Source organism: Triturus cristatus, chromosome 4_1 (assembly GCF_964204655.1).
Source record: "Triturus cristatus chromosome 4_1, aTriCri1.1, whole genome shotgun sequence".
Taxonomy (NCBI): domain Eukaryota; kingdom Metazoa; phylum Chordata; class Amphibia; order Caudata; family Salamandridae; genus Triturus; species Triturus cristatus.
In genome coordinates, this window is record NC_140585.1 from 1,014,444,353 (window position 1) to 1,014,461,912 (window position 17,560).

At 44.0% G+C, this 17,560-nt stretch overlaps 1 protein-coding gene across 1 annotated transcript in view; it reads left to right on the forward strand.

Moving 5' to 3' along the window:
• Positions 1–14,261, forward strand: part of MOV10L1 (Mov10 like RNA helicase 1) — a 772,466-nt gene extending 758,205 nt beyond the window's left edge. Inside the window, exon 26 of the mRNA XM_085650694.1 lies at positions 13,045–14,261. Within this exon, the coding sequence (XP_085506820.1) occupies positions 13,045–13,054 (10 nt within the window). The 3' untranslated portion in view covers positions 13,055–14,261. The remainder of the gene's footprint in view (positions 1–13,044) is intronic.
• The last annotated feature ends 3,299 nt before the right edge of the window (positions 14,262–17,560 follow it).

Consider the following 17,560-nt stretch of genomic DNA (forward strand, 5'->3'; position numbering starts at 1 on the left):
TAAGGTACAACCCTTCCTAAAATTATGTGGATTGCATTAATCTCACAATGCATTGCAGATAACAGTTAAGAACATATTTCCAACCTACAGTAGATGCAAAAAATAGAAAATGTGTGTTGACTACTAATCACTACAAGGAGAAGGGTGCATGCAAGATATCAGAATATCTATCAGAATAGAAATGTTTATTTAAAGATAGGTAAAACTCAAGATCATCAAGGTATTTGGTTTGGTATTTACCAAACCATGTATTTACCAAACCATGCAAAATGATAAAATAGGAAACCTCATCCATCGTCCACAAAAATAAGGTGTAAAAAGTCTGAATGTCAGAGATTCTGAACACCTCACCTAACTATGCTGTAGTGGAGAGTTTTTCTTTCAACTTTAGTGAATAAAGATTGGACACAAACCTACAGATACAAAACCCCAGCTGAAGTAGGAAAAGCTGTGCAGACAGGGTAAAATGATGGAAGTTCGTGGAAGGGCAGTTGGAGCTACTACAATTATTGGTGTAATGCCTTTTGAAATATTTTCAGTAAAATGTCAGCATTAGCTGGCAAACTGACAAAAACATTCAGATGGGTGCACAGATTCGGTTCAGGCAAATTAATCACCAGATAGTCTTTTTATGAGCTCCGGTGCAGCCCTATGGTGGAATGAATCTCGGGAAGTTCACAGTTCAAACACAAAATATGTGTTTCCTTACCTTCCTAGAGCAGCAGTTTTGGTGCAACATCAGCTGCATTTGGTTAATGATCAGAAATTGTGTTTACGTTATTAAGAATATCCCCCTGCGTAAAGCCAGAGTACACTAATCGATACCTTGACGGGCTTCCCTGCTTGGGGCGATGGAACATGGACCCTGGCTAGCAACTCCAGTTCTATACCAGCCTGAACCCATGTGGATCCCTCTGTCTAGGCTCTCGGGACCAACTAAGCTAACCCTTGAGGACTCCTTAGCTGTCTGTGGCCCGAACCAGGCCCCAGGCCATCCAGGGGTCTCTGCTCCTTGCCATCTTACAGAGTGGGGGGGCTGTAGCCCGAGGTACATAGTATCCTTGCTCCACTCTACCTCTCATCAGTGCAGGCGTTCTACTCTGTCACTGGTCCCTCAACCTAGGGTCTGCACACTGAGGATGACCAGGGGTCACGGGCGAGGCTCTCCTCCCCCTACCCTCCTTCTGGCTTTCTGCACCCTCCTCTTAGGAGAGGTACCCCAGAACCTAGAACTGTCAGGGCGCTGGTATTAGCCCTCCCACACAATTCTCCCACCAGTGCAGGATTTCTACCCTGTAACTGGTCTCCCAACCCAGGGACCAAACCGCCAGGTTAAACCGGGGCCAGAGGTGAGTACACCCTCCCCCTGCGCCTTCTTCCACTGTTCTGCACCCTCCCACCTGGAGTGGTACAGCCAGAAGACACAATGGTTGGAATATTGCTAGCAGTTGTCCTTTTCTCCAGGTCAGACATTACATCCTGAACCTGGCATCCCAACCCAGGGACTACACCCTGCGGCTGAGCATGTGCCTGGCAAGCCAGGACTTCCTGAGGAGCACAGCTGTCCCCCCAAGTGGTGTGACAGTCTGGCACTGATCTCCTGACCCCTGCCCATCTGGCAGTTCGCAACCAGACCAAACCAGAAGCGGTGTCACCAGGGTAATTCCTGGGGAGCTCTAACTTCAGGGCTGGCCCCTGGCCCACTGGTTCTCCCACTGGGGATTGTCTCCCCCTCTCATCCCTCCATCTGGGCTTCCGCACCCTCTACTCTGGAGTGGTGCTGCCAGACACCAGAACTGGTGGAACGCTGCTTACAGATGCCCCTCCAGAATCTCCTGACACTAGGAGATCCCCCTCAGTGGCTGGCCTTCCAGTACAGACTAGGCTCCCCACCTGGCATTCACTCATGGAACCAGTCAGGCTCTATGACTGGACTTTGGGCACCTGGGGACATAGCCCATTCCCTCTCCTTCTCTTCTGAGACGGGACGTGGGTCCCTACACCCCTCCCGCTACACTGGGACCTACCTGGGCTACCATGAACCTTTCCCACCACCCCCGGTGGAGAAATACCTGAGCCACTCCCTTTAGGATCACTCCCAAATGCATTTCTAGACCCCCTGGTACTGACCCAGAGGTCTGCCACCTGTGCAAGTTCCCTGGGATCAGAGTACTCACACTCGAACAGGTGTTGGCATAGCCCTGGAAAACAAAAACCGAACATGTGCTCTCTGACAATCAGATTGAATAGCCCTTCAGAATTGTTTGCTGTGCTACCCTTCCCTTCCCTTCCATTGCATCACAACATTCTTCCACAAACTCCCCCCCCCAAGACTGGTGAGGCAGTTTCTTATTGCTCCCTGAACCTCAACATATACCCTTCCGGTGTGACACTCTCCTCCTGGGAACTAGGTACCACGATCTGGGAGTGGAAGTTTCTTCATTGGATTGCTGCCACCATTGGACTCCACCCTCACTGGTGAGTCCAGACACAAAAATACCCTCGGGGGACAACCTATCCTCCAGAACTAGTTTCTACTTGGCGAAGGCCCTCTCTACCTCCGCCATCCTCTCCTGAACTAAGGCTCTCTCATTATCAGCCGTTCTCTCCTTCACAACCGGCTACGCTAGCTCTTTGGAATGCTCCAATTTGAGCCTTTCCAATGTCAGCTGGTGCTCCCTTTCTTCCCTCTTGTCTGCCAACTCTCTGGGGACAGAGAAAGTGAAATTACTCTACTCCTGGCACTAGACCCAGCAAGGGTCTCCATCTCCACAGGGTCCCCTCTACCTACTAGCGTCCCTGCCCAATCATTTCCTCCCTCCTCTTCAGACTCTCCAGGGTCTTCCTCAGAACCATCACCCTCTTGGTATGCGGACTGGGAACCCTCCCACTCAGAGTCCTCATGGATCTCAGGGTATAGCCTAGGCCCACCTGCAGGGTTTGCTGTTGCCACTTTTTCTCAGTAATCCCTTAAAAAGAATAGCACAGTATTTTGCAGGTTCAGATGTGTGTGTTCCCCATCTATCACCCACAACCTCCGCTGTCTGCAGAATCCCTCAAAATCCTCACTGGTGTAATCTGCCAGATTTTCAAGTTTAAAGGTTGACTTCATTTTGGCAAGTTACTAACACACGTGCATCAACAGATTCATAGGCGTGTGAGCTGAAGCAGGTGTATGCAATAAAAAATGAGTGGAATCACCATATGTCCCCCGAACCCACACACTCCTCGTGAGCCCACAAGCAACCGGGCACAGGATCTCCGGTGCTCCTCCTAGGGTAATACGGTACCCAGCACAAGCATACCTGTCCTCGTATTATGGCAGTTCCGGTGTTCCGCTCGAGGGGGCCTCTGTTGAGGACTCACCCATCATGTTCCAACAGGGACCTGACAAGTGCAAGCACCCCCAGGTATGTGTATGCCAAAAGGGGGCGGGCACCCTGGCTTCTGTGCGACCCTCACCCAATCTTTCCCCACAGGAGAAATGGGCCAACAGACAGCTTAGTCAAGGTTACAGTACAACAAGAGGGGTGTGGGGGGGGGGGCAGACGCTTTCGCTCCATTGCACACGGAACAATGTTTCCTTCAAGGTCCGCCATAGGACGGCGGCTCGCAGACACAGGTGCAGATGCAGGGGGAAAGGTTGCTGTGCCCTCCTCAGTAGGTCCCTCACTCACCCGACCTGTTTGTTGCAATCTACCTGAGACCACTTTTGGCCTGCCCTGGTCTCCTCGACGAGGCCCAACACCAACGGGCGCTGTTCTCCAGCCTTTCCTGGTGGTGGTGGGGGAGGGGCTCGGGGAGGTAGCTGTAGCCTGGAACCCATGAGGCTTCGGTCTCGTCCGGGTGCGATGGGCCCCGCCCTCTTCTGATGTCACCAGGATCTCCTGGGCCGGGATTCCTTGCTGCTTGGGTGCCATTGTACAGCCCGGGCCATGTAGCAGAGCCCCGGCTGCAGGCCCACAGAAACAAGTGCAGGCAATACGGCAGGGTGAGGGAAAGCACTTTGTTCCTCTCAGCTCTCCCCTCCCGTTGCTCAGGCCCCAGAGGAGAGTGCAGCACTGCCCATGCTGCAGGGCAAAAAGGGTTCCTCTCCGGGTTTAGCACAAAGTGAGCCCACTCCTTGGGCAACAGAATTGAAAGCGCCTACCTGCGCTATGTTTTCTCCAGCACAGAGCAGCCCCCTGGAGCAGTCCACGCTGGGCCCTTTTAAGAGCACTGGTGGCACGCAATTTCAGGAAAGCAGGCAGCAGGTCAGCACACAGGGTCCTTGGGCATAGATGCAGTCTTTCCAGCAGATCAGCACAACAAGGCAAAGACACAGTGGCGGTTCCTTGGCAGCACAGCAATTCTCTGGTGCAGGATGTAGAACCAGCAGCGCCTGGTTACAAGTCTCACACAGTGTTTCCTTTCATGGGGTCACAGCCCCTGTATTGATAGTGCAAAAGTCTTTGTTCTGGGGGCACTTCAAACACATATTAGAAGTGCACAACACCCCCATTCACATTTCTGGCCCTGGCCCCAGATACCTCACAGGGGGGGCAGAGACAGCATTGTAGAAGGCAGACACAGCCCTATTCAGGTGCAAGTGTAACTCCTCCCATCACTCTAAATACAGACCAGGCCTATTCAGGTGCAAGGTAAACTCCTCTCGCTACTCTAAATGCAGCCAATTTCTATTCAGCCTAGCGCTGAGCCACCCGGGAAAGGCAGGACACACCTCAACCCCCCTTGTGACTGTCTAGAGTGAATGCACATCCCTCTCTCCTGTCAGTCAAAACCAGACGGTGAATACACATCCAGATAGGACACAAAGACACATACGCACACAGAAATGCCCACTTCTAAAACATGGTCATGCTACCCCTCTCAAAACATGAATTACCATTGAAGCACATATCAGGGAATTCCCAATGCAACCCTATGAGAAGGCAACATCACAACAGTGTAAAACCGAATAGGCTGTTTGTCACTACCAGGACATGCCACACAGTTAAGGCAAATGTCCTACCTTTTACCTACACTGCACCCTGCCCATAGGACTAGCTAGGGCCTACCTTGGGGTGACTTATATGTAGTAAAAGGGGAGTTTGGACGTGGCAACCACTTGCCATGCCATGTCACTGCGGCAGAGAACTGAGCATGCAGGCCCTGCAGTGGCAGAGGCGGTGGGTGGTGCAAGCACCGCTGCAAGTCCACTAGTAGCATTTATTTTACAGGCCCTGGGTATATGGGATACCACTGTACAAGGGACGTACAGGTAAATTAAATATGCCAAAAAGATGTAGACCAATCTTACCAAGTGTACAAGAGATAGCACATGCACTTTAGCACTGATCAGAAGAGGTAAGGTTTCCAGAGTCAGAAAACCACAAAACAGGTCAAAGAAAATACAGGAGGAAGGCAAAAATATCTGGGATGGACTCTGCAAAAAGGGCTAAGTCCAACAAGCATTATTTAAGTGTATAAAGATTCTTAAAGCAACTAAAGGCTGAGATGTGCTGGAAGAAATGGGGATGCATATGCTAGTGCCTTTTTTTGCTCTAAGAATGTCACATTTATTAAAATATGTGCCTGTGCCATTTGCTACCAATCTATGTAATGTCCAAAATATTTCAACCCAACATCACATTTTTGAGAGCTGGAAAGATATAGGCTATGCCACTTTCCTGAATTCTTTATCTTGAAGACAAGAGTTTCCCTTGCACATGTAGGTTGATCCTTTCTTGGCTTTAACTACCCCTGGTTCATTGAATTGTGAAAATCACATTTATACTAGTGACCGAGTGAAAATGGCACATTTACAATGCACCTTCATATTTAGGCCTAAGGGTTTGAACACGGAACACGATTGTCTCCCACGTATAAATAACAGTTTACACTATTGCAATGGTATTTTGTGTTACTTTCCAATGTAATTTTATGCTCTAGATTTCCATAATGATTCTTGGTAGGCCTTACTCCACATTGCCTATCAAACAAAATAGTAGTTTCCTTACAAACTATATCTGAGCATCCAGCAATGTAAGGCACTCTGTTTCCTCACAGCAGTCCCCCCACCTCCCCTCCCAAAACTTCAGTTTCCACAAAAGTGGTCTCCCAAGTCCCTGCCATGCCAACAGGCCACTGGATTTAATCCTAACATCATTTAACCAGCAACAACCATGATGCTTAAGTCGCAATAGATGCTTACTAATCTGAGCTGACATAACGTCTTATTGCTTAACTAACTTTCCAGAAACCTTCCTTCTGCTGATGACTCCCAGCAGCATAGCTGCCAAGGTTTCAGATTGCCATGTGTGACATTTTCATAATTTTAGTATTATGAGTGACATTTCAACGAGTATGAGTGACACTTTCTCATGAGCAAAATGAAGACAGTTAAACATATAAATATCACTAATAACAGCCTTTTGCACAGCAAGAAACTCTATATTAGCATTAACAAATTATCCAGCCTAGGAGATACCTGTTACTCGGGCACTTACTCTTTGCGAGGCAAGCCAGTGGTGGGCCGTGGTCACAATGACGGAGGTGAGAGTAGATTTCTTAATGATTTATCTTCACTGTCTATATTTTAATTGTAAAGATATAACTACATGTCCGTGAACACAAACAAGAAGACTGGAGCTTTAAGCACTGCACCGTTTTGCTTAAAAATCACTAACCATAAAACCAATAAAAATATGTTTGACAAAAATCACTAACCAACGGGCATACAACTTTCACAGCGCCATCCAAACGAAACCTCTTGTTGTACCCTGTTAACCTGCTGTTATTTAATCGTTTACAGAAACAAACTCCAGGACGAAGTGGAAACTCCTCACTTAACATCTGCTGACAGCGCTGATAGCCCGGGCAGCTGCGAGCAGCAGGCAGCACTGCGAACGCCATTATTGAGGTGCCGCCTGTAAAATAGTAGCCAGCCGCCTTCCTCCACAACAAACTCCCTGTACTCTGGCAGCAGGAAGTGAAGTCCCCCTGCCGTGCCAGACTCATGTATCACACAATCACCTTACTGGGCAAGGCTGTCTCAGGAATATCCTTTGGGCACTAACTCATAACGTCAGGCTCTTTGACTCAGCTGCGCCACGGATGATAGATACATTGTAGCAATGAGCCTGCCTGCGAGAAGCCTTAGCTCAGCTGCGAGCCCCAAGGCTGCGGGAGTAGCGCACAGGCGTCTCTGGCAGCGCGTTTCCAGCTGTCACACACTCCATAACAGTTTTAGCCAGCGCTTCAGTGAGAGCTGGGACACTATACATATGCGTGACAATGCATTTCAGTGCGATGATGCGGAGCACCATATTGAAATTCGTTAGTTTAACGCCTGATACCTTTCAGGACTGCAGCAGTGTCTAACTCACTGCTGCAGATGCAGTGGCTCAGAGTACATATTTTGTTTATCTAACTAGGACTGGAATTCTGCAACACTGCTACCTTTTCATCAAGATCTCAAATACTTTTTTCTGTAGAAGCTTTCCACTGTGAGCCATTTCTGTGAGTTTATTCCTCAAAGTAGTATCTCTGTGGCTGTATCATCCCTTAAACTCCTCGGCTCTATTCTTCTGCAAAGATTATACCTCTGTTCTTACTCAGTGGCCAGGGCAGCAAACGTAATCAGTTACATTGTTTTTCTTTGTCATTTCCCTGCTTAATGGAGGGCTCAAGTGTTTTTCCCTGACTGCTACCTTTTACACATCAGCTCAGGATCGTACACAATGGCAAATAGCCTATTATCTGTAACATATGTTGTGGTCCTCCTGTTTTCAATAAAAATCAAAAATAGAAATTTATATATTACACTGTAATGAGTTCCCCAATGTCATTTTCCTGTTTCTAATGAGATCCCCAGCAGTGTCTTCACTTTGGCCAGTACTTTGGTACACACAGATTACACCACAACACACACACACACACACACACACACACACACATATATATATTTATATATCAGGCTCAGAACTCCCCTTGACAAGCAATTGAAGAGACCGCACTCGTTATGAAAGTGGATTATACGGTTTTTATTTCCATATACAAGCAAACAGGACGCGTTTCGGCTTTGCTCCTTTTTCGTACTGAGTAACACCCACGAAAATGATCGCCATTTTTAATCAATTCAACACAGGAATGTTTGTTAATGTTAATGTTATGGGGGACTTATAGAGCGCATGGCTACTCCAAGGAGTGTCCCGGCGCTGAAAGATTCCCTTGGAAGAGAGATAGTATACATTCTGAACCTCAAAGACCACCGTTACTGCTGGAACAGCCAGGTCTTAAGCTGGCGTCTAAAATTGAAAAGCTCCTGTTCCTGTCTGAGAGCGAGAGGGAGAATATTCCATAATTTTCCCACAGCCACCTGGAAGGAGCGACCCCCCCCCCTTCCTAGTCCGCAAAAACCTGGGCACCAGTAACAAGTGTTGAGTTGATGACCTCAGAGTCCTGGCCGGGGTGTAAGGAGTGATTCTTTTCCTGATGTACTGGGCCTCACTGTTATGCAGAGCTTTAAAGGCCAGCATAAGAGACTTGAAGATTATCCTATTCTTCACTGGAAGCCAGTGTAAAGCTTCTAAATGAGTCGTCATATGGGTCCTAGGCCCTACCAGAGAAATAGCTCTAGCGGCCGCATGTTGGACAACCTGCAGACAACCCAATAAATAATTTGGGTTTCCCAGGTATAAGGCATTTGCATAGTCCAGCCTAGATATAATCAAGGCTTGGACCACCATTTTTCTGTGGGACAAGGGAAACATTGGTAGAAAGTTTCTCAACATTCTTAACAGTCCAAAGCACATACCAGCCACGGATTGCACCTGTGAGTTCATAGAAAGATCAGAGTCAAGCATGACTCCCACATTTTTAACTGTGGTAACTGGGCTGGCAGGTGGCAGTTGATTCTGAGGCCACCAATTCCACCTTTCATCCCCAGCAGTGTGACCGAAGAAGATTATTTCGGTTTTGGCGGAATTGCAAGACAGTTGGTTTTGTCTGAACCAGTCAAATACTTTTGTCAGGCATAAATGGATTAAGTTTTCATTAAACGACTCATCCTTCTCACACGTAAACAGCAATTGGGAGTCGTCCGCATAGGTTATAACATGTGCTCCATATTGTTCTGCATGGGGTGCCAATGGTGCCATATAGGTATTAAATAACGTTGGTCTCAGCACTGAGCTCTGAGGCACTCCAACATTCATTATAGGGACATCTGCCGAAAAAGGGGGAGACCACACAGATTGCTGACGGCCTTCCAAAAAAGAAGAGAACCAACTGAAAACCGTGCCCCTAATACCACATTCACTGATTCTCTGTAGGAGCTGTCCATGAGGCACGGTATTGAAAGCCGCCGAGAGGTCCAGCAGTATCAAGACTGCCTTACCTCCTCTATCAAGGCTGGCTTTGATAGTTTCAGTGACTTCCAATAAAGCTGTTTCAGTGCCGTAATTGGCTCTAAAACCGTATTGACTGGGATGAAAAACCTTGGTTGTCTCACAAAAATCAGTGATGACCACGTTCACGTACTTCTCCAATGCCCTGGCAAAAAAAGGAAGTAATGTTATGGGCCTATAATTGCTTACCACTGCAGGGTCCGCTGAAGGTTTCTTCAGGAGGGGAATAATCTTACTCTGTTTCCACCTCACTGGGATCTTACATTCTGACAGGGACAAATTCAGGACTTGATTCACAGCTGGATTCAAGACCTCAGCTACAGATGACATTATTTTCGCTGGACAAGAATCGGATAGCGACGCAGACTTAAGTGCCTTCATGATGGCAAGCGAGGTCTCCAGGGACATAGGGGGGAAATCCAAAAGCTTATTTTCCCTAGAAAATCCTTTAGGATCTAACACAGCATCCTGGCTCATACAAATAGATTTAGCAAATGAGTCTTGAATGGACTTAATTTTATCGAAGAAGAATTTTGAGACCTTATTCGTCCATTCAAGGGTAGGGGTAAAAGAGCTCTGAGTAACATTGGGAGAGGAAAAATCTTTCACAATTTTAAACAATTCTCGACTTGTGTTTCTGGCTAGATCAATTTTAGTGGCCAGAAAACTTTTTTTCTCCTCCCGGACTTTAGCATAGTGAGCTTTCAGTGCTTGTTTAGATATATTTCTTCTTATAAGATCAAAATCCTTTCTCCATAAACGTTCAACACATTTACACGCCCTTTTGCTTGTTCTTAAAGCCTCCGTAAACCAGGGCGCAGAAGTTTTACCCTGCACGGAAATACGCATCTTGGGCGGGGCAAGAAGAGATGCCCAGTTATGGAGCCAGTTTTCCAGAGCGTGCGTCACCTCTTCTGAGGAGCCCCGCACAAGAATAGGATTGCAGTTCAAAATTTCCGCTAGGGAGTCAGGCGTTATCTGCTTAAAAGATCTATATTCTTTAGCTTGTTGGGTATAATGAGGCTGTATTCTACTCAGAACCTTTTCAAGACTGAACGTAAGCATAAGATGGTCAGACCAGACAATAGGAAGGGGGTTATCTACTAGAATATTACAGGTAGAGAAAATCTGGTCTAAAATGTGACCCTTTTCATGAGTAGGGGACATCACATACGGAGTCAAGCTGAGGATATCCAGGGATTCGCACAGCTTCATGGTCTCGGGATCATCCTTTTGATCTAAATGTATATTAAAGTCCCCAGGGACCAGGCATTGACTGAATCTAGTTGCAATAGGTGCAATAGCATGGCCGATTGACTCCAAAAAGCGTCCGGTAGGCCCTGGTGGTCGGTAAAGCATCACTCCGGCAACGGACTGGTTGGCAGATATCTCTAGATGAAACCCTAAGATTTCAGCTCCCTCCGAGTCAGTGATAGATATGGGCGCGCAGGGGTTACACCTTTTGTGAATAAACGCTACCCCCCTCCCCCCGCCTCTACCTCCCTGTCTATCTTTCCTGATTATCATGTAATCAGGAGGTATAGCATTAGCCAGAGTCAGATTAGATCCCTCATTAAGCCAGGTTTCTGTAATGAACAGAACGTCTGGCTTAACATCCGAAAGGAGATCATAGAGTTGTAATTCATGTTTCTTGACGGATCTGGCATTAATCAGGATAGCTGTAAAATATTCCCTGGGGCAAATTACGTCATTACCGGCCAGCATGGAGATAGACATAAGAATCAATGCATGACATGTTTAGAGACACATATCAAATTCATAGCGGCCATCGTAAGCTAGTAAATGACTATACAAAGATCGTTAGTTTACAGCACCACTATTGCGTGTAAACTATACAGTGCATTACAATTTTATGTGATATTAAAAGGCATGTTGCATGAAAGAAATCTAGCCCTAGATGGGCAGCGTGTGCAAAAATATTTACAGTGTGTGGGAAATCCGAGCAGTGTTTAATATAATGACACATTTCAACAAAAGAATAAGAAAATGATAATAAAATGAATAATATCATTGTGTGTATAGATATACATCAAATCTAGAGAGGCAAGTTGCTTAGCACGATCTTGCCCTGTGTGGGCTCTTACGTGCAGAATATTTACAGTGTGGCAAGGGTTGCAAACAATGTGGTGTGTTGTTATGCCAATCTTGAACAGATATATAAATAGAACTGCATCAATTAACTAAATTCATAATCATTTACTAATCAATTCTGCATCGTATTTCATCTTAACAGGGTAATGTCTAATTCATGCAGCATGTGCCAGTTATCAAGAAAATGCATTTACAGTGGGAAAAATAAATAAATAAATCGATTCATCAGTTTGACAGGTATTGACATTCTTGTCAGCAGGGGTATCACAATGAATACATTTTTTCATGATCATCGATTATCACCCTTGATCCATTATTTCATTTCCATTGTAATTATCATGCCCTGTGTGGGCCATACCAATTCGTACCCCATCAAAACAATTCATTAATATAATAAAATTCATTATACCTAAAACCCACTGAATATATACACTTCCAACCTTAGAAGGCACAAATCTACTGCTATGAGTGTCGTTGTGCTTTCAAATCACCTTAGTGTTCTTTAAGGGTTGTGTCATTTCATGTGGATCTACATTGTAACAGAGAGGAATGGAGTCGACACAGAATCCTGACCACAGAATACTTGAAAACTTTACTAGCCCAGATGAATGGCTAGTTCTTCTTCCATGTTCAAACCTAGCGGGGTCTTGGTTTGTAAGTCTATTATAAATCTGGATTCCAGTCTACGTAAATGAAGTTCTCTGTCTCCTCCACGTTCTTTGACTGGGATGTGGTCCAGACAGTAGAACTTGAGAAAATTTCTATTACTCTGGTGGAAGCGAGCAAAATGCCTTGCTACGGGATAGGTTACATCTTTATGTTCAATGGCCCTTGCGTGTTCAAGTATCCTACGCTTCGTAGGATGTATGGTGCTGCCGATGGATTGTAAGTTACAAGGGCAAACTAAGCTGTGTACACAGAAGGGCGTAGTACAAGTTAGAAATGTTGTAATTATTTTCTGACCCAGCACCCCTGGTATATGATATGTCGTCACCTGGGTGCTATTCTTACAGGCTTTGCACCTGTTACATGGAAAGAACCCGGTAAGATTGCTCAACCTGGGATTATATTGTATTGAGTCATAAGACTCTGCACCAGGGAATCTTTAAGAGAACGACATCGTTTGTATGTTGTTCTGGGACAATCTGGTATGTCATTTCCAATGACCGGATCGGATTTTAAGATGTGCCAATTACGTGTTAAGACATGTTTCAGTCTCTCCGAATCTCTGGTAAAGGTGGTTATAAATATATATTCTCTCCCATCCGTTTATTAGTGTTACACCTTTTGTATGTTTTACATTACGTTCTTTTGGTATCATCAATAGTCTCTTTTTTTCACAAAGACTGAAGATTTTCTAAAGACTATTGCTTCTTACAAATATTGAAACCCTGGATTTAGCAATAAATTCCCAATAACTAATACATCATCTGTTTTACACTTTTGTTTAGGTAGCTTAATATTTTAATGATATAGTGATTTCTCACCTACTGTGTTACATACCAATGAATAACACTTAATCCAACATTATTCTTTGTTTCAGCTGCGACTGATCTACAAACATTACCACAACCCTGGACATTCGGAAAGCCACCTATTATGAAGACAGTAAAATACTATTTTGATTTGTTTTGCTGTGCATACTCTTTTTTTATTTTGATTTGTTCTGCAACGAAGACTATCACTGTTTTCTGTGAGGGCCTGAACTACAAACAAACTGAAGAAGTTTTTTTGTTGTTGTTCTACTGTACCTAGATAATTTAATTATAAATCACTTGTCAGTATATACCCAGAAAAAATAATTCTACTGTTCTCTCTCAAAAGAATGTAAGCTATGCGACTAAAATATGTTGTTATATGATCTACTCTACTATATTCTGAATTTTGTTCAAAGTTCTATAACCTGCCCTTTTCGGCTCCTCTACGTTTGACATTTTACAAGCATCTTTCAACGTGTGGAAAATGTTGATTTTTAAAAGCGTGAATGATATACGCTTTCGTCAGTTTTTTTATTATTTTTATTTTCAGATTACACATTTCAGTAGTAAATGGTACGGATTAGTTAATGTGGGTAAATGTTTCTCCTTTGTTTGCTCTTTGTATACGTTTGGCTATTTTTCAGATTTGTGGCCCCAATGCAAAGAAAAATTAATGTAAAATATGCATTTTGCTTAGGTAGTGAAAATGAGTATGATTTGAATTGTTCATCTTTGTTGTATATAGTAGGTTAAAGAAAAGTTCAGTTTTATGCCCATTTCTGCTGGCATTTAGATGCACACTGATTGAGTTTTTTAGAACGCTATAACTGAGAGACAAGTACATTATTGAGAAATGTCCTAATTTGTAGTTCTGCTGGAACAGTTCTTTTGGCACTTGTTCTTGGATACCCCGACTAGCAAACTTGAATTGTTGAAAATGCTTTTTTCATAAAGAGTGAGGAGTAACATATAGGCTTTACAGTTTGAATGATTGTAGCCTCATAATAGATATAGTAGAAACAGTATATTTCTGGATTCTAATTGGGACAATAAATGTTACTTTCCTCTGTTCATAGTAGTCTGTAAAATGCAATTTGAAATCATAGCAGTTGAAGAGGTGTGCTCTGAGTATAAAGATCTTGGGCTTTACAATACATAAACGTTTAACTAGGGTTGTGTAGTGATTGTACAGGAAAAAGGTTTCATTTGAAAAAACATCAGTAGTTATGTAAAATATTTGTTACAGGGCAACCTTTTTTATTTTTGTTTAATCAATATCACAAGAAAACTGTTTATTTCCAATTAAACAGAGAATAGGAATTATCCCATTGTTTTTAGTCTGTCGTTCTTCTCTTGTAAAAACAAAAACACATTAACAAAACAAAGCCTCAGGCTGGTGAGAAACACGTGATCACTGCGAAATCTGTTTCTTCATTCATGTTCCTTTCAGTTTTATTACAGCTTGCAGCTTTTCTAATTTGAATATATGTTGTTCCTTGTGACTGACAGTAGAAGTTTCTTTTGTAGAGAGAAAAAAGAATACAGTGCAGTAGAGATGAATTCTTTTAGGCTACCCCATAATTTGGGTTGAGAGTTCTCATGGCTACCTAGGTAGTTTACTCCTATGGTCATAATGCAACAGAAACAGTGTTTGTTTAAATGACATTTTACAAAGATAATTACAACATTGGTAAACCACGTGAGGCGAAAATAGTGATTTCACTTTGAATATATTTTTGTATTGTGCAGCATGCCGAACAAAAATGCAAGTATGGTAAAACAAAATAGGAAATATTAATTTCTGCTTGGTTATTACATTCGTTAATTAGGTGTATGAAGGGAAATGCAGCTTGGGCAAAACCATGATCTGAGTATCATTTTTTCTATGGGTTTGTTTTTAAACAATTGCCCACACCAACTGCAAGTCCCATGGTAAAATAAACTCTTATGAAGACCCTTGATTAAAAATAGGGTAGCTCCTGTTGGCTGGGTGATCAGCAGCTTGAAGAACCGCTATTTGAATGGCATGGTGCATTTGAAATGCATAGTGAGAAGACAGGGAGAGCGATGTAAGATGCAAGCGTGAATGGGAAAAGTATTGACATCGGTTTAAATAGTCCCTGGGAATTAAGACAACACACTACATGTAACACAGAAAATGTGATTTATTTACTGAAATGCCCCTGTTAAATGCTATACGTGGGCATGACAACTCGAAAAGTAAAAACTCGCATCTTGGAACACATCAGCACCATACGCTGCGGCAAGACTAATACAAGAATCACTGCCCACTTTCTTGAAAAGAAACCTAATGAGAAGGACCTCAGATGGGTAGTTGTGGATAAACCATTTATTCCACCAAATATAAGTTATATCTCGAGTTTCCTCTTAATGAGAGAACAAAGATGGGTGGAACGATTGAAAAGCAACACTACGGGATTAAATGATGGAATCCCCTGGTTCCAATTATATGGAATCATGAAACAATGAATTCGAAAAAGATAGACACGCAATATACTAAGATGGGTACTTATGCTGTGGTAGACGTGAGAGGGAGTAGATTTCCCTGTCTTTTGGAACAACCCCCTGGTATATTATGTATGCAAAATAATTCATCTTGCACACCAATAGTTTTCACTTCCGAGCTGATAAAACATACTAGCTCGAGTAGAACAAGACCACATGTGTAATTAACTGAGGCACTGTCCGTTGATTCGAGGAACTTAATAATGGCCGCCATGCTAGCTGTATTGAATACACAGATCACAGTGAGGGCCTATTTCGATGTTTATGGAACAGAGAGCATTCTGGGCAGGTCGTGAGCGGAGCTGTCAGTGATTTGGTTTGACGCGGATGCCGGTTCCTTAAATATAGGCATTACGAGAGAGACCCGTACCGTCGGAGGACATACGAGGGGAGACCGGAGACAGTGTCTCTTTGGAGTAGTAAGTGTCTACCGTTAGCTGTGGCAGTAAAAAGTTTTTGGAAGCTTGGTAGTCCATTAGCTTCTTTTCCCCAGCACTACAATCGTGGGAAATTTGAGCTGTGGTTTACAAAGAGGAGCGGACGATGTGAGTTGGGTGAAAGCTTAATTCACAAAGGTTGTAGCCAAATAATGGCGCGTTTGTGCGAGGTGAATACAACTGAGTGGGATAACTATCTCGAAAGTATGGCTGTATTGATGCTAGTGTCCCGTTTTTTATTTAGAGTGTGACGACAAGAGCACCCTCCCCCGCAGTCCCGAGTTCAGAATAGTACTCGAAGACTCTTGTAAGTACATTTATTTGATTGGGAGATTGGTACAATCAAACCATGGATTGATAAGAAACATCTGATTTTTTTTTCTCTCTGGGGCTCTAGAGAGGTTTATGGTTGTGCAATTTGCCGCTTTTTAACGTATAAGCACTGTAAATACACTTGTAGGTCCTTGATCAAGAATTTCTTGGCACTTACACCATTGGTTGAGGGTTCCACGTGGGGGGTGATGTCCACTTGCACGGGTTTAGGGTTGTGTTGAAAGATTCGGCTGCAATGACAAATATTAATCGCTTAAATAGACGCATGGGAAACTCAATAAGAATTATAGATAATGAAAAGAACTATGAGACTGGAGATCACGATGTGTTTTTCCTTCTTTTGTTTTTTTTGTTGTAGAATTGTATATCCTCTTGGAAATCCCAAGATAGAGTGACGCTGGGGCAACACCCCAATTACGAAGTAAAAAAGGTAAAGAATACCCGATTAGCGGTACAGACCATTGAATAGGTGCCAACACCCTGATGAATGCCAGAGTGATCCGGTTGGGCACATAAAAAGCTAGCAGAAACATGTTGGTTTTTGCAGTGGGGATTGAAGGGTCGTTACCTTCCCTGAATAGCCCATTTTGTTGGTTTTAATCCTGCCAGAGGTTGACAATGATAAAATTTGTGGGTTAACCTCGAGACAGTTTTATATCTACATCTGCACCTCTCTTGGTCCCTTCTTCCAGGAGAAGATTTGTTTTCCTTTTTGGATTTGAGTTACACTTTTGTGTTTCATTTTGTCTGTCCTCTTTATTATACTCTACCCTCACCACTTCTCTTCATCTTATATATAAAAAAACTGCGCTCCATCCAAGGTGTTGGTCTGCACCTGGATGTATGATGCGGCCCAATGATGAAGCATGACACTACCAAGTGTGTGAGGGCAGTATTAAGACATCTGTTGATTTTCCCACGTTTAGCGTCCAGTACAGTTATTTGTGTTATTTATTGTTTGTCTGTCGTGTGAGACCATAAACCATCTGTCCCTGGGTGATCCAGTTTACAGAGCCTCAAATGTTTGCATCATTTTGAAGCAAACACAAGGAGGTGATGGACGGAGCGCTGAAACTGTTCAGACACTCACCCCTATTCCCAGATCTGGGTTTATCCATCGTCGTTCTTTAGCTCTCTTCGCCACCCCAGTTCAGACCCAGCCATATGCAAATCAGTCCTGACCCTGTTCATCATGGGAACTGTCCAGCCTGAACTGCCAAGCGAGGTCTGCCCTGGAACGGAACCAAGCATCCTGGGACCGGTTTCGGAGTAGCACCCCTCATCA